The sequence below is a fragment of the Choloepus didactylus genome, chromosome 24, assembly GCF_015220235.1.
Source record: "Choloepus didactylus isolate mChoDid1 chromosome 24, mChoDid1.pri, whole genome shotgun sequence".
NCBI lineage: Eukaryota > Metazoa > Chordata > Mammalia > Pilosa > Megalonychidae > Choloepus > Choloepus didactylus.
This window is the reverse complement of record NC_051330.1, coordinates 16,138,064-16,160,773: the sequence shown is the minus strand read 5'-3', so window position 1 is coordinate 16,160,773 and position 22,710 is coordinate 16,138,064. Positions and strand designations below refer to the sequence as shown.

At 37.4% G+C, this 22,710-nt stretch overlaps 1 protein-coding gene across 1 annotated transcript in view; it reads left to right on the top strand.

The window, feature by feature from the left end:
- MAP3K4 (mitogen-activated protein kinase kinase kinase 4) overlaps positions 1-22,710 on the top strand; it is a 138,063-nt gene that overhangs the window by 111,487 nt on the left and 3,866 nt on the right. Inside the window, 13 exon segments of the mRNA XM_037817631.1 lie at positions 643-804; positions 1,291-1,424; positions 1,976-2,054; positions 2,785-2,863; positions 6,050-6,146; positions 6,954-7,091; positions 10,655-10,755; positions 11,430-11,510; positions 14,986-15,177; positions 16,298-16,368; positions 17,423-17,539; positions 18,438-18,597; positions 22,181-22,303. Coding sequence (XP_037673559.1) covers positions 643-804; positions 1,291-1,424; positions 1,976-2,054; positions 2,785-2,863; positions 6,050-6,146; positions 6,954-7,091; positions 10,655-10,755; positions 11,430-11,510; positions 14,986-15,177; positions 16,298-16,368; positions 17,423-17,539; positions 18,438-18,597; positions 22,181-22,303 — 1,534 coding nt within the window.

Below are 22,710 nucleotides of genomic sequence, written 5' to 3'. Positions count from 1 at the left end.
ATTTTTCTACTCATCCATCCATACACTAGATAAAGGGAGTGTGATCCACAAGGTTTTCAAAATCACACTGTCACCTCTTGTAATCTACATTATTATTTAATCGTCTTCAGGAGTCCAGACTACTGGGTTGGAGTTTGGTAGTTTCAGGTATTTACTTCTAGCTATTCCAATACATTGAAACCTAAGAGGTGTTATCTATATAGTGCATAAGAACATCCACCAGAGTGACCTCTTGACTCCATTTGAAATCTCTCAGCCACTGAAACTATTTCATCTTATTTTACATCCCCCTTTTAGTCAAGAAGATATTGTCAATCCCATGATGCCGGGTCCAGATTCATCCCTGGGAGTCATATCCTGCGTTGCCGGGGAGATGTACACCCCTGGGAGTCGGGTCCCACATAGCGGGGAGGGCAGTGAGTTCACCTGCCAAGGTGGCTCAGTTAGAGACAGAGGGCCACATCTGAGCAACAAAGAGGTACTCAGTGGGAGACTCTTAGGCACAATTATATGCAAGTTTATATGGCTGAGATATTTTGCAGTGGTTAATGTCGATGTGATGATGAAGAAATCGTCCTTTAGAATACAATGTGTTATGTGGTTTGCTTCATTGTGGAATAATCATGGTTTGCAACTCTTTAGAATGATGCGTTAGAGCTGTGTAACAGGATAAGTGATGCTATTGACCGAGTGGACCACATGTTCACATCAGAATTTGATGCTGAAGTCGATGAATCGGAATCTGTCACGCTGCAGCAGTACTACCGAGAAGCAATGATTCAGGGATATAATTTTGGGTTTGAGGTAAGTACAGTATAGGAGGGAAACAATACGATTTAGCAGTTGCTTTGTAACTTGCTTACACAAAGTGTTATAACTCTTGTACAGCAAATTTGATAAATAATTGTAATCACATCTTAGTAAAGCATGGCATCTTGTATCCTCTGCTGAATCTTGGAAATGTTAGTTTAAACTGCCAGATAGTCCCCCAATTTTTATCTTGTGCTACTGAACCTACTTACATTTTAAAACCTTCTTTAGGAGATGTATAATATCATAAAAGCACTTCTTGATTTAGTGGTTTTTTTAATTTAATAAAGCAATTATGAAACTGCATTTTGAGATGCTCTGCTCTATAACTTGTCTGTACTTTTTTTTTTTCCAGAATATGTACATTTTAATTGGATTTGCTTTTCGTTTTAGAAAATGACATTTGAAATAGACATGACATTATAGTGTTTAGATATTTCTATAAATCTTAATTTTGATATACATGAAATCTTCTTACAGTATCATAAAGAAGTTGTTCGTTTGATGTCTGGGGAGTTTAAACAGAAGATAGGAGACAAATATATAAGCTTTGCCCGGAAATGGATGAATTACGTCCTAACTAAATGTGAGAGTGGTAGAGGTACAAGACCCAGGTAATGACCAAGTAGGCGTGTTTCATTCGTGAGTCATGTGGGATTGGTATTTTGTGCTCATATAGTACATGGAATTTTTCAGCAAATGGCACAAAGACTAGCATTCTGAATTCTTTAATCAGTTTTTTTCTTTTCTTTTTTTTTTTTTTAACAAAAATATTTACAAAGAAAGCCCCATAACTCTTGGAAAACTTTTGTTTTTTAAAAGTTTGTTCCAAACTGAGTTATTTTTGAGGGAGTTCAGTTCTTCCTGGACCAGGTCTTCCTGATTGCTCATCTTTTTTCCTCCCTAATGAAATTTAAGCCTGTCATTCAGTGTAAATGGTGAACAAATTGGTAGCCAATTCTTTTATTAGAGGTCATGTTGTCCTTTTCTCCCAAAGGACCACACTATAAATTTATTCAACCCCAGACATTTGTATAGAGACAAAAATATGTTTTGTGTTAGATAGTAATTTTCCAATTGGATTACTTTTTAGTGCTATATAATCTAAAACTGCTAAAGTCTTTTCTTGATTGTTCTGTGATTATTGAACTTTTTCATATACTAGGTGGGCAACTCAAGGATTTGATTTTCTACAGGCCATTGAACCTGCCTTTATTTCAGCTTTACCAGAAGATGACTTCTTGGTATGGAATCTTCTAAAAGTTTTTTCATTGCAAAAGGAGTAATTTGATCATTGTCTATTCCTTGATTGTGCATTTAAAAAAATATTTAATAGTGGTTCTTAAATCTTTTCTACATAATTGTAATGATAATGCTGAGAAGTTAAAACACTATAACATAGAAAGATACTCATTGCTCTTTTCTTTCTGTAACAGTATTGTTCAGCTAAGTCACCGTATCGTTATAAACACTAGCACTTGTAAAATATCTGTTAGCTTTGTGTTTTGAAAAATGCTGACTTAGTTGCTGCTTTTTGGCAGTTTAATAAAGAATAGAGATTAGCTAATTCATTTCAGCATGAGTCATTTGAGAGCATAATGCCAAAAATTGAATATTACCATCGTTATTCTCATAAATTCCATCTGATCAAAAGATGTTCAAAATGTGAATTTTATCCTCCAAACACTATACATAAAAAGTCCCTTGCTTGTGCGCAGTCATTGCATTATGGGAAGTCGAAAGCTAATTTGCTTTTATTGATAAAAACGGAATTGTATGCTATATTATTTTAAATTATGTAGAATTTATGTTTATTTTATGATTATCTTTAGTTTCTTTTAAACTAACTGAAAATATTTACTAAGGATAGTATGTTTCTTTTAAATGCATGGAAAGCTTCATTTGGGCTACTTATGTAATTAAAAGAATACACATTCTTTGTCTTCCCCTCTCCCATTTTCTGTTGGTTCCTAGAGCTTACAGGCCTTGATGAATGAATGCATTGGCCATGTCATAGGAAAGCCACACAGCCCTGTCACAGGTTTGTACCTTGGTAAGACCGCAATTACTAGCTCTTCTCCCGGAACCTTCTGATTTGGGTGAGCAAATTATCTGTGATTGTAGCCAGATGGTTTAAGAGGTGCTTTAAGAATATGCAGGAACATGGCAATGAAAGTTACGGAAATGAGGTATGTATATAGAGAATTCCACAGTAATCTTTCTAAATCCAATAGGAAGATTAAAATGCCAGCACAAAGTACTTCATGTTAGCTAGCAGTGTCAAATTTCAAGTTTGGTTTCTTTTTTCCACACCAGCACTGCCATTCTGTTCTCTCCATTGAAATCTTTTTTTATGGGGAGGAAAGACTTGAAGAGGTAGTAGTCCATCAAGGAGCAAGAGCCTCTCCTGCTGCCACTGGAGGAATCTAATTGTTCTGCCCCTCCTTCCTTGTCTTTTAAAGGGAGAGATGCTTTGGTTTTTCTCCTCAGCCTTCCTCAGTACCCATTTCTCCACTAACTATAGTAAATTGCCATTTGGTTTTACTTTTAAAAAATCAAATTAAGTTCTTCTACAATACATATCACTAATTATAGCTTTCAACATGTATCTTAAAGCTTTAAAAACAAAATGAGTATCAGGAAAAGTTTCTAAACCCAGGTAAGTATTTTTCCCATTGGTGTGAGACAGTCTGTAGATAAAACAAAGCTATATTTTTATATAATAAAACACCAAAAATGAAAAATTAGAAATGTTACATGCAATTTAAATTATACAAAATAGAATAATTCATGAATTATTATATGAAATAAAATATAGAATAAAATGGTGAGTTTATTGAGAGCCAACTATATTTCTTAAAGTGGTTCACTAGCTGCAGAAAACTTAGTGGGCCAGGTTTTAATCATTGGTGTATTTTTAAAATTCCCTCAGTTTATACCTGTTTTTTTGGCTCATGGTTCTTATAAAAATGAAACTTATTTGCAGAATTTATATTTTATATAAAACATGCCATATTCTTATCAAATTTTTCTTAAACATATTATATGATTTTCTGGTCTCCTAAAATATTTCTTTAAGAATATTTAATCAATAATTCAGTAAAAATCACTTCCTTAAAATGTTTTATTACATAAGTAATCGTTTTCATTGTAGAAAAATGTAGAAAATGTACATATAGCAAAATTGTCAGTGCAGAAAAAAATACTCATAATCAGCTGATGTTTCAATATGCCTGTTTCTCCATACTACTGTTTAATTAATAGCGCTGTCATCTTTGGCTGCCGTTTATCCTCTCAGCCGCTATGGGATGTAGAAATGGCACTGAACTCAAAGGCAGATTGCTTGATGCTTGAGTGACCTAGAGCTGGTCATTGAATGTCTTTGATCTTGAACCTCCTTTTCTAATTGGATGCTAATGAGGATTATATGAGGCAATAACGTTTGTAAACTGTAGTGTTCTACAAATGGCAGGTGTCATTTGCTTTGGGAGTCTTTTCTTAGAAGAAAAGCAAGAGCACATCACTTGTTGGTTTTCTGCCCCCGTTCCACTCTGCCCACTTTAATAATGAACACAGCCTAGTCAGTAAGCGTCTACCCTTTCTGTGTGCTCATAGAATCACACAAGAGCATTCTTCACTGTCTTTTTCTGTGCTCACAAACATTTTCAGGGCTGTTTGTGCTCCTGCCATTGTTTGCTGTATAAAAAATTGTATCATAATGGATATAATTCTCTTGCTTTTCTCATATGGCGATTATGGAAATTCCTCCATGCCATTAGGTATAGATCTAAATTTTTCTTTTTAGTGACTACATTGTGTCAATTATGGGCATAATTCTTTCTACCGTTTGCTGAAGAACATTTGTTTTGTTTGTTTTTGCCATGAAAAACATCTCTGTAATAAATGTTCACTGCTAGCAGTTTGTGTTTTTGGCCATCTGATTTTCTTTCCAGTGAAGTACAACAGTTCTGCAACATTAACTACTCATTAAAAAAATGTTTTATTTCACTGTTTCATGCATGAAACAATATTCAACTTGTATATTTTGTGCTTTTTCTTTAAAATGGAATGTCTATTTTGTTTCTTCATGGGAAGATTGTTTAGTAATTTTTCACTCAATAGTTCCTGCTATCTTTGTTGAATTAAAGACATTATCATTTTCACCATATCATTTTTGTTCTTCCTTTCTTCCTATCTTTGTTACTATTGGATTTTTTCCACTTAACATCTTAATGGTTGCAATAACAAACAAGGGATAAAAATTGCCTGAAGTTTTTGTTAATAATTGCTCGATAGATGTCTTCTGAGTTTGTTTTGCAAGGTCTTCCTTGCACTCTCTCCATTTTTGGTTATTTCTGTCTCCTGTGAGATGTTATTAAAGGCAAGCAAGCAAACAAACAAAAAGTATTTCTATTTAAGATAAAATATATGTAGACTAAAAGAGTATTATAGGAGAGAAGAGAAAATATGACTTTAAAAAGAAGAAACTAAGGGTAAACTGAAAGTTAAAAGTACCAGTAAGAAAAACATGTTAGGGAGAAACAGGCAAACTATAATGCATGTTCATTACTATTTACACTTAGTTATTGGGAAAGTGAAATTGTGAGGAGTTTTGTAACGAGTAAGATCTCTTAGAATTTTTTAAGTTCCATTTAAAATTTTGTCTAGTACCATATTTACTTTCTACCACAATATTTAAAAGAAAGAGAGAGAAAACATGCTCTGAAAAAGGAGTAACTAAGTTAAAACTATGCTCCATCCACCTAGTTTGACTTAAAAGAATTAAGTGAAACTCAGTGTTCTCAGAAAAGTGATAGTAACTCTCCTCTCACCTCAGTACCTGTTGAAGTGTCACCACTGATCAGAATCTAATTTGATAAAAATTTTTTAAAGTGAGAGCTCTTTTTTATGATGCCAGATAAGTCACGTTTTAATTTATGACTAAAATGGTTTTAATCATTTGTTTAGCATTCATTATGTATGCTTTAATCCAGGAATTTAAAAGGTTGTTTTTGATGGAGAGATGTTTGAATGCTTAATTTAACTTTATTAACTTGTAAAAACTGATCTGTTTTTCATAATATTTGTATATGTAATATGCATTTTTACTTATATAAATGGATTTATTTTGGTCACTGGCAAAATTAAGTAGCATTTCATTTACATTTAATTGTCTGGCTTGACAGTTTTCTGTTGATCACTCTAACAAGTTTGCATTTGTTGCCATTTCCACTGGTAGCTATTCATCGGAACAGCCCCCGTCCTGTGAAGGTGCCTCGATGCCATAGTGACCCTCCTAACCCGCATCTAATTATCCCAACTCCAGAGGGATTCAGGTATTTGGTGCTTACCTAAGTGATTTGCTTTATGGATTCTTCTCCATTGTGCATGCTGATACTCTAAAAACTACTGGGTGCTTGCTTCTGCTAACTAAGTATTTTTTTCTGTGTTCTTATTCACACACTTGTTAAGCTCGGACTTGTGTTATCTTGAAGACATGCTGTAGAACCTCAGTTGCAAGAGGAAAGGGTGTGCAAATTTAAAACAGACATGCACCTTCCAAGATAACTTCATTTTGCAGCTTATTATATCCTCAAGCTACTAAATGCTTTCCAGCTTTGTGGTGATTCATTCTTTTTCTTTCTATGAAAAATTACCTTAGGAAAACAAATTTGAGTCTGCATAACGTAGTAAACATTTGAAAAGCAATAATGAATATCAGTTTAAAAGGGGAGAAAAAACTTGAGTTTTTTCCCAGCCTTGAGTTTCATGTGTGTATGTAATTAAGAAGCAATTTGAATACCAAAGTGAGTTTAGAAACTAGAATTTTCAAAATAATTATGTTGAATGTGGTGGCATTTCTGCATCTTGAGGTAGTGAGCATCTTCTCTCCCCCTATTTTAAAAGTTATTTTTATTTGAGAGTATTTTCTAGGAAAGGACCACAATTATTTTTTCAAAGCTTTGAAGTTATTTTTTTTTTCTTTTTCAAACCTACACCTGAACTTCAATCAAAGAAGAGTTGTACATTTTATATTTAATTTTTTTCCACTTCATTGCCCTCTTCTATTTTTCATCAAAAGCGATTTGATTCTCCATCCCCATTTCTCACCTGTGTTCCTGAAGCTTTTCTTCTCGTCTTAGCACTCGGAGTGTGCCTTCGGATGCACGGAGCCACGGCAGCCCCGCTGCTGCTGCCGCTGCCACTGCTGCCGGCCGCCCCGGCCCCTCTGGCAGCGACTCGGCACCACCCAAGCCCACCAGCAGTGCCCACGATGCCAGGTAGTTTCACCCCAGTGTCACGTCTACTCGCCCTCCCGCATGCACACTTGCAGTGAACCGAGCCTTAGGACGTGTCACTGAATATGACTTGGCTTCTTTTCCACGGCATGTGAGTGATGCTTAGGGGCCTTCCATGGGCTGCTACAGTCACGTGGCTCTAGCACCTACCAGCACGAGTAGGTCATGTGCCTGATTTTAATATTTCCTTGGAGCTAACGTTAATCAAAAATGACCCGAACTTCTGCCAATAATAACTTTTTGGAGAGAAAATCAGAGGGAAGAGCCTGTTCCACAGTAGAAAAGGGCACCTGATGATTTTGGCCAGCGATGCCTTTCCTGTTGAGGCACAAGGTAGTTCAAGATGGCTTTTAGTTAATAATTTAGGTGATGATTTTTTTTTTTTTTAAAGGGGGATCAGTTTTCTAACCAAATTTCCTAATTTTAAATAATGGTTGAATAGAAGTAGTTTACAAAATTGGAAGGATGAGTTTGTGGATTTTATCTCACGGGGAGAATAGGTCCTTACCAGGAGAGATTTCAGACATTTGAAAAAATTCAGAAAATTTTCATTCTTCTGGGTAGATAGCAAGGAGGGTCTTGCAATTTTTCCCATGGTAGCTATTTTTTTGTCAGAGGATTTCATCATATTCTCATATACTCAGTGGAGAAAGGACTATTGGTTGCTCTTCAGTACTATCCTGGTATCTTAATAGAAGAGACACTGTCAGTATTCTCTGTATCCTGCCAGTAAGGCAGGTGATAGAGTCAAGCTATTTGGGTGGGGGTGACCTGATCAAAAAAGATGTGATTATGAAGAAACACAGTACTCTGTATTCACCTCTTTGTAAACTTCATAATAGTACAATGATGGCAGAAAGATAGCATATGGCTTTAGAATTTAAAATAGACTAAAATGTTTGCACACTTGCTTTGTAACAGTCCAAAATTTCTAGAAACATTTCCAGTCTTTTGATTCATTAAAATTATGATAAATGCCTACAACCTAAAAACACATCGGTGTATTTTACAGCCAAGGCAGTTAACTAAAAAATTAGACGTTAACTTTGAACAAGTTCCCATTTACCCCTCTTTTATATTTAGATCATTCCGCAGCGCATATTTCCAATATGCTTTTCTAATAAACAGCAGTACAGAGTCAAGAGAAGTGATGTGCCCGAAAATGCAGTCATTGTTGAGAAGAACACTTAGCTAGATCTGTCGTACCTGGTTCCCACATCTGCACCTTCTAAGTTTGCACAAGATTGCTCCAGAACTAGAAAATGGACAGTAATGTCACAGTTGTTAAAGGCCCATGAAGAGTGGCTTAAGGCATTCTAAGTTGGCAGTGTGCTAAATATCTGTTAGCGTAAGTTAAATGCCTGAAGTTGGCTTTTTTGTGCATTTCGTTTTACGAATTGCATAGCAGTTTTTCTGGATGAATGGCATTTTATAAATATTTTTGCCTAAAATTTTTATATACTCTAGAAAGATCCTTGATATTTAGAAATTTTAATACTGGCATAGAATGCTCTCTTGAAGGCCTTTTTTATTTATTTTTTTACAAAGGAATAAAGTTTTCTTTACTTTATGACAGTGGGTATGCAGTGGCAGTTAGAGAACAGCAAAGCCACAATAAGATGTAAATGGTGGGTGGTTGTTAGACTTACTCTGACTCTCTAGCCTTGCACGACTGATTTAACTTCATGCCTCGGCAAATGTATAGGGAATATGTGTAATGGGCCTTGTGAGTCCTTTGTGAATATGCACGCCTTGCATTTAGGTTCTCTAGTCTTGAAGTGTACTATCCATACCCACAAACCTGAGTCTCATGTACAGTCCTGGGTTTGTAAATGTGCTATGAGGAAACACATAGAATAAAGCCTTCAAATGTGAACATGCATGCTCCACCAATACTGTGTGAAACCCTTTCCTGTCTTAAAGTACATTAACCAAAACTAGATTTTATTCTGCCCCCAAATATTTGAGAAATATATTTCTTTGACTTGATTTGACTTAATAATTATTTATTCTGGGCTTAAATTATCTTACCATTGGTTTTAAAACACTTTTGCCATGGTGTGCTGGCTGGATCTGGCTTTTACTGGCTTGCAAGAGCTGATTGTTAATTTTTCAGGAATTTTGCAAGCCAGTTGTTACACCATAGAAACTGGCAAACTCTCCAAACCAGAGACCTCCCATCTCCTCCCCTTTCTCATTGTTGAGCATTACCAACATACCACTTCGCTTAAGTATTTTCTAAAACATTTAAGTGTATTTTCTTGCTTTTACCTTTGCAAAAATTTCTGAAGGAGGTGGAATTGACTAATATTGCCTGTGGGAAATCAGGAAAATAGAGGTGTAAGGGACTTTCCCACAGTCCCACAGTCTTTGGCCCTGCTTAATGATGGAATGTGTTTCTTCACTTTGACATCTGTGATTTTTCCATGAAATAGTCCAAGGTGTTTTGATGAACTATTCAGCGGTAGAAGAATTCTCCTGTCTTAAGACCTAACAAGTATTATGCTAGATATGAGGGTTTAGGAAATTTAAAAAAAAAAAAAAAATCATTGCATACTTGATACTTTGTGAACTTTGTTAAGGCAACTTTTTATTGCCTTAAACCTATTCAGTATACAATAAATAAGAGCATAAATGCTACCATACTTCATTTTATCATTCATTTTTAAAGTACACACTAAATAACTTAAAGTAATTTCATACTTCTTTTGGTTTCTTTGATTATTTTAATTAAAACATTAATACTTCCCTTATTTATTACTGGGTTTTTCTCTTTACTGGTTCATTCTGGGATGCTGAACATTTAACTTTATTCTGGAAAGCAGCTAATTAACATTGTTCTATAATATATTAAGCTTCCTGCTCTTTTCCACTTTTGCTTGGCTGCTGTTTGAGAATTTTTTAGGTATGTGCTTCCGTTTTCTTATTGAGAGATGTGAAATCTTCTGAATCATATAATGATTTTAGTACTTTAAGTAGAATTAAGTACACAAGCATAATTTGATGGTAATTTTAAGCATTAGCCAGATTTGGCTAATTAATTTTTATCTGTCATGGGAAAATTATGGAGATTTCTACTCATGTCAGTATCATTTATGTAAATATGGTTTTGTTTTTATTGTTCTTAATATAAAGCAATGCATTATGCAGTCAGATGTTCTGGTTCTCATGTGTCAGCTGTGGAGGGATAAAAATTTAACTGTCCTTCAACCTCTAGAGGAGGATTTATCAGTAGCAGCACCATTCATTTTGGTCAAATAATTCTTGTGGGGACTGTCCTATGCATTGTAGGATCTTTACCAATATCCCTGGCCTCTACCCACTAGATGCCGGTAGCATGCTCCTCCTCCAATCATGACATTAGAAATGTTTCCAGGCATTGTCAAATATTCTCTGGCAGCAAAATCTCACACACACCTCCAACCCCCATCATTGAGAATGACCATTCTTGAGGAATCTCATAGGAAAATGAGATTGAAATATGAAATCTCTTTCGTTTTCAGTTCCATTGAATTGATAGCTCAATTTTTAAAAATACAAAACAGGGGTTCCAGCGTCCCTGAAAATGATCGATTGGCTTCCATAGCTGCTGAATTGCAGTTTAGGTCCCTGAGTCGTCACTCAAGTCCTACGGAAGAGCGAGACGGTGAGTGTCTAAAGGGTCAACTGCATTCTTGTCCAGCCTGATCATTTGTCTCAGCCCATCAGTTTTTATTGTTAGTGTCTCTTACAAGGAGTAACAGTAAGAAAGTGATGGAAGCCTTATGAGCAGATTTATTGCTGAGCACATTGGTTTCTATATATATAGATGCCTTTTTAACTGTGTGTGTATTTTCTGGGTCTACTTTTGTTGCTTGAAAAAAAATTACTCCTGATATTTTGATTACTGAATACTCGTACTCACTATAAAAATACAATAGTGACACCATTTGTTTATGATATGCTGAAGTTTTATCATGATGCAGACCTAGGGCGTCTTGGCTTAGGAACCATGTAGTCACTCATGTTACAACAGTTCTGGGACTTGAATGGGGTCCCTAAGGAGTCCATGTCACTCAGTGTTCTCTTGTATGTTACTTGTGGAAAATTTAATGTCATTAAAATCCTTTAGCACAATTGAGAAGTTCTTAGTTTGGTGCAGTTTTCTAGAATTGATGTTTGAGACGAGTTCTCATACCCACACCAGACTCTTCAGACATTAATCACCAGAAAAGACAAGTAAATGGTAACTAACCATTGCCATCCACCATTTTGATGTTTCTCTCAATAAAGTAATTTGTTACATAAGGCTTAATTTGTGTGAAAAAATACTTCCTGCAGAACCAGCATATCCAAAAGGTGATTCAAGTGGATCAACACGAAGAAGTTGGGAGCTTCGGACGCTTATCAGCCAGACTAAGGGTAAGAGAAGGAATGTGGAACTTAAAAATATTTATGCACAAGGAGGACGAGTTTCAGCTGAAATATGCTTTGGCTTCTAAACTTATTAGACCTTCTACATTAATATTCAGTGATCTCTTTTATACCTTTGACACAATTCATCGTGTAATGTGTCTGTCTGTCTATCTATCTATCTATCTCTCTCTCTCTATATATATATATGAAGCATCACTGTCATTTTTTTTCCACATGTGAAATGCCAGACCTTGAAAAGCACTAGAGATATGAGAAATGGCTCCTGCCATATAGTTTGTGTTTAGGAAGAAAATACTTTGTCACATAAAACACTAATTATTACATATGACAGAATATGACCTTATGCTTACATTTGTTTAATGCAGTGGCTTTTAAACTTTTATTTTTAAATAGAGGAACTCTTTTTCTTTTTTCCATATCAAAATATTTGAAGGCATTCATAAGTGCCATTATTTACTTGCAGGGTAATTTAGTCCAAAGTGACACCATATAAACAACGGCTGCCATGACTGGTGTAATTAATAACACTTTTCTCTGGCATGGAGCTGGGCTCAGAGGTATGAAAATCTATAGCTGGCAAGGTTATAACCTAAGGAGCGTCTAGATATAAAACTGATACAAGCAGAGCTCCTCTGCTGAAAGCAGGAGTTAAGGAACCTGCAGCGCAACCATCCAGTTTCTCCTGCCTCCCCAGGGAGCCCCTTTTGGCATCATGATAGAACTATATATATGACTCCATAAAATATAGCAACTTGCATAGCGCCTGGCACAAAGTAGATCTAAAATTACACATATAATAAATCAGACTTTTATTAGCTGTGATCTTATGTAAGTTACCTAACATCTCTGAGCCTCAGTTTCTTCTTCTGTAAAGTGAGGATAAGATAGTAGCTATATTTTTCAAACAGTAGGAAAGTAGGTGATCAATAAATTCATCAAAAGAATAGCAGAAAAATCACTAATCTAGCACTTACGATCTGCAGAATGCTTTCACATTTTCTTTGTTACAACAGTATTGTGCAGTAGGCAGAATGGATCTTGTTCTCTGTTAATAACTGATAAAACAGTTTCAGAGAGGTTAAGTAGTTTGGCCAAGATAGTAAATGATACAGCTGGGACTAGAATGCACTTCTGTCCAAGGCCAGTCCTATTCCCACGACAATACCCCTCTGAAATCTGTGCAGCTGATCAGAGGACTGTGTATTCACTCAGGCCTTAGAGCAGGGAGGAATGATTTCATGGGGGATGGGGCTTGAGGGGGCCTTTGCCGGAAGGATGCGTCTGCATCAAGCCAAGAGGAGAAAGTATAGCATTAGAAAAACCTCTGGAGTGGCTAAGAAATAGATCAGCTTGACTGGTCTGGATGGTATAGAGGTAGATTGACATAAAATCTTGGGGTAAAGTGAGATCAGATTGTGGATAATCTTCACTGATAGGCTAGTTGATCAGGCTTTACCTTCAGGCAGTTCTCAAGGCTTTTGAACATCTGGTGCGTGTGGGAAGTGGACTGGTGAGGAAAAGTAGGGCATTGAGAAGTAGGTTAACCTGGTGCCCTGAACTGGGGAGGAAGTGACTGGAAATAGAGAGATCAGTTAGATTAACATTGCAGTGATGCAGTGTAAAATGAGAATGGAGACAATAAGCAGTTTTTGACATAATAGTTATCAGGACTGGTTTGGCATGAAGAAGATTTCCTAAATTGAGCCTGGGTGACAGGGAAAATGATCTCTTCAGTGGCTCACATGTAACAAGTAGTTTCCAGGGATACCAGGTCTTTATGATGCTTTTCAAAGCAAACACTTTGTGGTCAGGAAAATTTGGGAACCACTTGGAACTACATTTTTCTTGGGAGAGTTACAATTCACATGGACATACTGAAGACTGAGAAATCTTGAGAAATTCTTACTGTAAAAAACAATAAAACCCAAACTAAGCCTTTCCCAGAAATACTGGACAGTAGAGTTCTTGGCCACACAGCTGTTAAATCTTGTCCAATGTTAGGTAGACTTGCTGTATATTGCAGTAAAGGAAATGAACAAATCTTAGTGTTTTTAAGAAATGATTGTATTAAGAAACTGTAATTAGAACATTAGAAATCTTTGGGTATTTCTCATCTTAAATCTTTCCAGTCCTCAAGCATCTCTGCCAGAAAATTCAGGCTCTTAGCTAACTAGTGAGGATAATAGTATGTTAAGTGCTGTAATAGAGAGGTGTATAAAGCAGTATTTTGAAGTTTATGGATTGTGACTTATAGTGGGTTTTAAAATCGTTTTATTGTGATCAGCATTAAAAGAAGAAGAATAGAATGGAATCAGAATTCCATGTAGTAATGGTAAATCTTGTTTCATGAAAGTTTTTTTTTTAGATATCTATGTGTGTAAAAGGTGTTTCTTACTGTAGATCACGATAAAAAAAAAGTTGGAGAAATAAGGGTATAAAGGCTGATGGGGAAATAAATAATAATAATAATAATAGCTAAAATTTATTGAGCATTCTTGTGTGCCAGGCATTGGGCTAAATGCTTTTGACATACATTACTCCATTAAATCTACCAATAGCTCTATGAATCAGGTATAATTCCCTTGATTTCACAGATTAAGAATTTGATGCGAGAAAAGTTATCTTGCCCATTGTAAAACACCTGGAAAATGGTGAAGCCAGAAGGTTATCCCAGACACTCTAGTTCTTGAGCCCTTTCTCTACTCTTCCCAGGGAAGAAAAAAGTTTATTCCTTTCCCATCAGAGACAGCTTCCAAGAAGAGAGGTGGCTTTCAGCTGAGCCGTGATAAGTAAGATTCACTCACCAGGTATTGTAGTGAGAAAGACATTTTAGCCGACAGACAAATGTGAACAGAGGCACAGAAGTGAGAAGAGGTTTGGCATACTCCATAAGAGTCTTTTCAGTTTAGCTAGTATATGGCCTGTGGTAGGAGCAAAGAAGGGAATGGTTTTGTTTTTGTTTTGTTTTTAAAGTAAACTAGAAAAGATAAACCAAATCAAGGTCCAAATCATGAAGGCCTTGAATCCCACATGAAAGGGTTTGGATTTTTAGTTAATAGGATGGATAACCATGGAACAAATATATGTAGGAAAGGGACATAATCAGGTTTTGCTTTAGTAAGATAATTCTGGCAGAAAAGAGAATGGGTTGGAGTTGGGAGAAACTAGAGGCAGGCAGGTAGGAAGTTCTGCAGTAATCTCACCAACAACCTTGGGAGAGGAAACCATTTTTTGCATGGCCAGTTGATAGTTTTATGTATGTATTCTGTAGTAGATGGACTACTTGGCGGTTACTAGATTTTGATGGACTTTCATTCACCTGCTGTGTATCTGAAAAGGTAATGATAAGCCTTGCTGTGGTGGATTGCTAGTGTATATTGCTCTGCTTGCACTGTTATTTACTGGAAATTGACTTGATAGTGGTGGGCTGGGACTAATGATTGTGTGGTTCTTTCTGCAGACACGGCATGCAAACAAGGACCCATAGAAGCTGTTCAGAAGTCAGTTCGATTGTTTGAAGAAAAGAGATATCGAGAAATGAGGAGAAAGAATATCATAGGTCAAGTTTGTGACACCCCTAAATCCTATGATAACGTTATGCATGTTGGCTTGAGGAAGGTGACCTTCAAATGGCAGCGAGGAAACAAAATTGGTGAGAAATTAGGAAACTTGAAGGAAAGATTTTCTCTGTTAGAAATAGTAATACATTACTATACTTCTTGAGGCTGAATCTTATATATTTGGTCTTTTTTTCTTATGGGCAAATGTACATTAAATCATTTGCAGAGGACTTTGGGTCTTTTTGTTTAATTTGTAAAATGTCTTAAGAGCATTAAAAAATGAGATTTTAGAAAGATTTTTCAGTAGTTCATCAAGTCGAATAATTTTGATACTCCAAAATGTACCAGTGCAGAACCTCAGAAATTTTACCTGTTCGTTCTAGTCTGTTCTTTTTATCCTGTTTCCACAAGAACGTTATTTAAAGAGAGACTGATACAAAAGGGACAACAAAACCTTATTTTCTAAAACAGTATGTAATTAATTAATTTCCAGGTGAGATTGCTTCTTGTATAGCAATCTAGTTATAGATTGTGTAAGGGAAGAGGCCTGATCCTTCAGACCCTTTCCCTGTATAAATGCACTTCTTTGTCAAGCATATAGTCTGAATAGGCAAACAAGGCTATAATTTGGACCCTGTGAACTTCAGGAAACTTTAAGGTTAGCTGCATCAGTGAGGGCAGAAAAACACTGAACTCAATCATTTACTCTATAAATTGTGTTAATTATTAACATTGATCTCGTTTACCCATATATCCCCTTACTTTAATGTACCAAAAGGTGTGTAAGTGAAATAACCATTCCCACGCACTCCAGACAAGCAGCAGTGAGGTATATGCAGTGAAACAGTTGCCAGGCTTACCCTTGGACACTCCCTGTTCCACCCCTGCCCCGCTAATCCCCACCTTCCCTAGCCCACACCTCCTTGAGGATCATAAGGACTCGGAAGTGTCCACCGCAGCTGCTTACTGCTCATATTCATGCCTTTTCTATTTAAAGATATTTACAGATAAGATACGAAGGGCTTGCCTAAGACTTCAGTTGTTAGGTAACATTCAGAAATATTTTGGGTCTTGCAATAGCAGACTATAGTAAGCATAATTATAGATAAATATACATTCAGAATTATGATAATATTATTATAGGTTCAAATTAAAAAAAAATAATCCACCTTAGGTGAATATAAGAGCTGCATGTTCTGTTATTGTTCACAGGGGAAGGGCAGTATGGGAAGGTCTATACTTGTATCAGTGTCGACACTGGTGAATTAATGGCTATGAAGGAGGTAAGTAATCGGGCTCTCCCATTGAGCTTATATGTTAAGGTGGGCCTTTTTGTTTTAAACTTTTGTGCGATAGAAATTTGGTAAAGGTAGTGCCTTGAGCTTGCTTAAGTTCTATCCATAGTGAGTTGTCTAGGCATAAAGTCCTGCTTTTTGGCATGGAGACAGAGAGGGCCACTGAGATGGCATTTAAAACAGATATGCCATGGAAAGTAAAGGAGTTTGCTATTCAAATGAGGGTGATAAGACCAGGAACACAAATATTTCTAGCACAGTACAGGTGTGAAATCTGCCATACAGAGGGAGACAAATAAAATTCGATGAAGGCTCAGAAGAGGGTGCTAACAGTGGCATCTCAGAGGGAAGTTTTGGAGGAGAAGTTAACATTTGGGATAAGCTTCAGAAAATGAGTGACTGGAGGTAGGAATGAGGAAGAATGGGGGAAATCTGAAAGGCCCACAGTCAAGAAACAGCAACTGCCCATGCTGTCTAAGGAAGCACCCAGGATGGCTGTGGAGGGTGGGGCACGTGTTAAGCATTAGCAGGATGGGAGGCTTTGTGAAGGACACGTTCACACAGTGTCCACACCCTCACTGTCAGGGCTGCTCCCTTGACCATCCGTGACGGCCACTCCCTTTCCAGCACTGCGGTATTTATTTGTCTTGCCCACCTGGCACTTACATCCACTTCTTTTGTAGCTTCTCCAGCTTGATATTGTAAACTCCTTAAGGGCAGAACCTGATCTTCTCTTTGCAGAACCTAAACATCCGTGGTTGCATTCTGAATGGTTAATGTTTTTGATGATTCGGTTTTGCAGTTTTGAGAATAATTCCATTGGCAATTATCTCACCAGATACTCAAAAGCAGGCATGTATAATTCACTTGGAACAACAGAAGAAAGACATTCTGGAAGCCAAGTCACAGAAGCAATGACCACAGTCCCCTGACTCTGAAAGATGAAGCTATTGGGAGACAGCTTTACAACCCTTGCTATTAAAGCTTTGGTGTTTCTAATGTGTGTCAGTACCACCAATAATCGACAGATTTCCTTTTACAGATTCGATTTCAGCCTAATGACCATAAAACCATCAAGGAAACTGCAGACGAATTGAAAATATTTGAAGGCATCAAGCACCCCAATCTGGTTCGGTATTTTGGTGTGGAGCTTCATAGAGTAAGCCGACTTTAATCACACTGCTTTGTGTGAGGAATCAGTAAGGGTACAAAATGGAGTCCTGTTCTACATCACAGGTCTTCTCATTTCAGAGCACAGTAACTTTGCCTAATTATCAGGAAATCTCCATGAGTTACATCATTTCTGCCTTCTCTCTGAAACTAGAGGAGTTCTTCCTAAAATGTAAGTTGTAGACCGTAGTCATTAACCCAACATTATAAAGCACTGAAACCCATCCTGCCATCAAGATTCTTCTAAAATGCCCCTCACACAACTTCTTGCCTACCGGGTTTTCTTTGTGTTTTTTTCCCCCTTTTTTGCTGAACCACTGTTAAGTGCACTGTTAAATAATATCAGTTTTTCTTTTACATGTATTTAAGGAACCAGTGTGAAACAAGAGAAAATTAAAACCTCAAATTCATATTCCCCCTTGTGTTTAGAAATAAACACTTTGAGGGAAAGACTGTAACTTAGATATCTTGGTAGACATGAGCTTCCAGGGGAAGTTGGATATTAATATTTTAATGTCCTAACAAATAAATTCATATTTGAAAAGGATGTGTTTCAGTACTTAATAATATGTTCATAGGGACATCCCTGTTGGTCCCTGTCTGAGATTATACAGCCACACTTAATTACACGAATTTATCACCTTTGAGTTGGAGGAGATGCTGTTTTCCCAGCTAGCTGTATAATTCCAGACAGAGAAGGCAGGCAGAAGCAGAAGAGTTAGAAACCATTGTTGTAAGAAAAATTCAATATTCAGGTTGACAAGTAGAGTAGACCATTAGAAAGAAGATTCCTTTGGGGCGTGGTCTCTGAGGTTTTCCAGATTTTTCACTTAATGTACATGTAAGGAAAACAGTGAACACAGGGTTGCATTTTATTCCTTCCACAGGAAGAAATGTATATCTTCATGGAGTACTGTGATGAGGGCACGCTGGAAGAGGTGTCGAGGCTGGGACTTCAGGAGCATGTTATTAGGCTGTATTCCAAGCAGATCGCCATCGCCATCAATGTTCTGCACGAGCATGGCATAGTGCATCGGGACATTAAAGGTAATCTCACCCGCACTGAGCCGCCGTGGGCCAGGGAGAGGCTGCTGGCTGGCATCCAGCGCATCACAGGCACCTCCTTGCACATTGTAGCTGTAGAACCTAAGAACATCTTTACGTTAAATTGTCTGTAAAGAGTCCAGGATAAGAAGCAATGTAGAACCCATGCCTGTTTAGCACTATTTTTAATTCAATTTTATTGAGATATATTCACATACACCATACAGTCATCCAAAGTGTACAATCAGTTGTTCATAGTACCATCATATAGTTGTGCATTCATCACCCCAATCTGTTTTTTGAGCATTTTCCTTACACCAGAAAGAATCAGAATAAGAATAAAAAATGAAACTAAAAAAGAACACCCAAATCATCCTCCCCATCCCACCCTGTTTTCATTTAGTTTTTGTCCCCATTTTTCTACTCATTTATCCATACGCTGGATAAAGGGAGTACAATCCATAAGGTTTTTGCAATCACTCTGGTCACCCCTTGTAATCTACATTATTATATAATCATCTTCAAGAGTTGAGGCTACTGGGTTGGAATTTGATAGTTTCAGGTATTTCCTTCTAGCTATTCCAATACATTAAAACCTAAAAAGTGTTACCTGTATGGTGTGTAAGAATGTCCACTAGAGTGACCTCTCAACTCCATTTGAAATCTCTCAGCCACTGAAACTTCATTTCGTTTCATTTTGCATCTCTCTTTTGGTCAAGAAGATGTTCTCAATCCCATGATGCCAGGTCCAGATTCCTCCCTGGGAGTCATGTCCTGCATTTCCAGGGAGATTTATACCCTTGGGTGTCAGATCCCTCATAGAGGGGAGGTTAGTGAGATCACCTGCCACGCTGGCTTAGCTAGAGAGAGAGGGCCACATCTGAGCAACAAAGAGGCACTCGGGGAGACTCTTGGGCACAATTATAAGAAGGTTTAGCCTCTCCTTTGCAGTAACAAGCTTCATAAGGGCAAGTCCCATGATAGAGGGCTCAGTATACCAAACCGTCAGTCCTCAATGTTTGTGGGAACATCAGCAACAATCCAGGTGAGGAAGCCCAGCACCTCTGCATTTTCCCCCAGCTCCTCAGAGGCCCCTACACATGTATTTTTATTCTCTGTTGAAATTAGTTTGGGATGTGTCTCTGTTTCATACTAACCTATGCAAACCTACCAGGTCTCACTTCTATTAAAAGTTTATTATGGTATTTGAATAAACTGTATGAATTAAATTGTTTAGGAAATATAGATCTCTTGTATCAACTAAACATCTCTTTCCTTGGTCTCACTTGGAATTTGAAGTTTTAAAATGCAGTCAGTATTGTCTTTTATCCTTTGGCCTGATTTGCCTCAGTCCTAACCAGATCTGCTTCATTCATGTCTCTAGTTGAAGTCTGGACTCTTTTTCAGCTTTTTTTAACAGTTGCTATATGTGCTAATACTGACATTCATTATCTGCCGAGTTCTAGCTCTGAGTTTCAGGTCTCACACAGACACCCAGAGTTCCAGAGATCGATCCAGGTTATACACAAAGGGATCAGTATCTCGGAACTGGAGATAGCCATTACCATTTAGGAATAGATGTGACTACTGTAAGAGCTTACAGTCTAGGGACTGTTAAAATAAGTGTTACATTGATAAGCTGTGCTCTAAGGTTCAGTTCTTAGTTTACACATTGTAGTTGCTCTATATTGGTGAGAAATAATAGTGTTTGCCTTTGTTTCTCAGGTAGTTCACTCAACTACAGCTTCCATTCACCTCATTGCTGTCTCACAGCTTCACTCCTTGCAGTTGCTTAGTATTCCATTGTATGCACACACAAGAGTTCACCATTCTGTTCTTCAGTTGATGTACCCTTAGGCCACCTCCACCCATTGCAAGTCATGTATACTCTCTCCATAAACACCAGTGTGCAAATGTCCATTCATGTCCCTGCTCTCAGATCCTCCAAGTAAATGCCCCCTAATGAGGTTGCAGGACCTTAAGGCACCCACATACTTAGCTTTGTCAGCACTGCTTTTAAAGAAGTTTTCTATTTTTACAGACTGATTTGTCATACCCTGTGTATTTATTATACATTCTTGTTTTTTAAATTTTTTAGTAATGTACAACCTAAAACTCCCCCCCTTACTTACTACACATTCTTGACCAAAGCAACATTTCCTTGTGTCTGTATTCTGAACTCGGTATATATGTAAAATGACAGTAAATCAGAAATGCCAGTGTAAGTCATAATGTGCAGCTCATGTTTTTGAAGTCAAGGATGGGGTCTGTTTACACCAACCTCCTCCAAATTAGAGTTCTGCTAAAACTCAGTTTGGTCATGCCAGTTGATTACAAGTGCATTTCCCTTCTGGCACAAGAATAGCCATGCGTCTGCCACATTGCTGTAACTGTGCCATTTGCCTTAGCCGCTCCACTCCATGCCCCTGACCCTTGTGTCGGGGAGTCTTGGAGATCACTGAAGCGGGAAGGCATCTTTGTCTCATTAGCCGTGTACCAAAGAGTTCCGTTCTGTCACAGGTCTGAGGCCAGCCTAAACACATTTACTCTAGAATTAGCCTAACTTCTTAAGGGTCCTTTGATCAGGGAATAGACTCAGTCCGGGGGTTGTTCTGGGTTTCATCAGAATCTTCTCTGCCTGTTTCCAGCCATTTTGCCACAAACACCATATTCAGGCTCTGTATCAGTGTCACAAAATGGTACCTTCATATCATATCACATGGCCATGAAGAGAATTCCTCAGAGCCCAGAATCAAGTCAGTTTTCTGGTGTCCTTATTACATTCTTTGTAATTCCACATGTGTAAGAATGTGCAGCTAAAGAATACTTCCAGAGTAATGACGTTGCCACTGTGTAGTCTGTTGCAGGGACACTATATCAGCTCATCTGATGACTGTGTGTCCAACTTGAGTGGGTCCGTATTGCTTTTTGAAGGAGGTACCAGAGGCCAGAGGACACATCATTGCCAGAGGTGTGCGGGCCAGTTGCAGTGATAACATCTTGTAGCCTATGTTAAAAGGCATAGCTTCCCTGAGATGATTTGTAACCCTAATTGTCTCCTAGAGTACAAGTTAGGCATGTGTATTGCTTGTAGCAATATCACAAAATTGCAGAACATTCTTTACAGTCACTGTCTAGGTAAATCCAGTGACAGCCTCAAATACAATCTGAAGAGCAGCCACATGTGACACTTCTTGTCTACATGTTGCTTCCTGTTATAGAAGCTGCTAACTGTATATTCTAATTTTCAGGAATGCCACCATAAGCATTCGTCTTTTGTTTGTAATTTTCTTTTAAGTCTCTCTGAAGGTTTTTAATGTAAGAATTTACACATATATTTCAGTTCAGAATTTGGTGGTTAAAGCTATCTGCACTGATGCTAAAATTCTTTGCTTTGTATTCTTAAAGAGCACATCTTAATGCTCACAAATCTTTATATTATTACATTTTGTACATAAAGTTTCATAAACCTTTGTGTTAGTAAAGTGATGATTAAAGTTCCTAATGGTTCAACTTACCATGTGCCCAAGAAAATGCCCGCCTTATGTTTCGGAGGCTGTTTAACAACTGTCTTGTTTCTTGTTAGGTGCCAATATCTTCCTTACCTCATCTGGACTGATCAAACTGGGAGATTTTGGATGCTCAGTAAAACTTAAGAACAATGCACAGACCATGCCCGGTGAGGTGGATAGCACACTGGGGACAGCAGGTAGGCACTGTCACCTATTGCAGCTGCTTGCTAACCGAGCCTTCTCTTCCACTCTGCCTGTAGAGACTTGGGAAGCAGGTGTGATTTAGTAATCATGAGAACAACTACTCCCTCTCCACATAGGCTCATACCCAAAACCTGCTGTTCAGATTGGTAAAGTAAATTATTCCTGTAAAGGGAAGGGAAAGGCTCTTTTTCCCCTTGAAAAACTATTTTTGTTGTTTGCATTGAGTTTATTAAAATTATTCTATTCGGAACAAAATTATGGTTAATTGATGAGTGTCTTGATCATTTAGTGTCATAATTTTACATCCTCCTTTGAAAGATTTTGTATTTCATTGTTAATGCAATTTATCTGAAAATTTGCCCCTAAATAATCCATTTAGCAAATTGATCTGAATTATCTA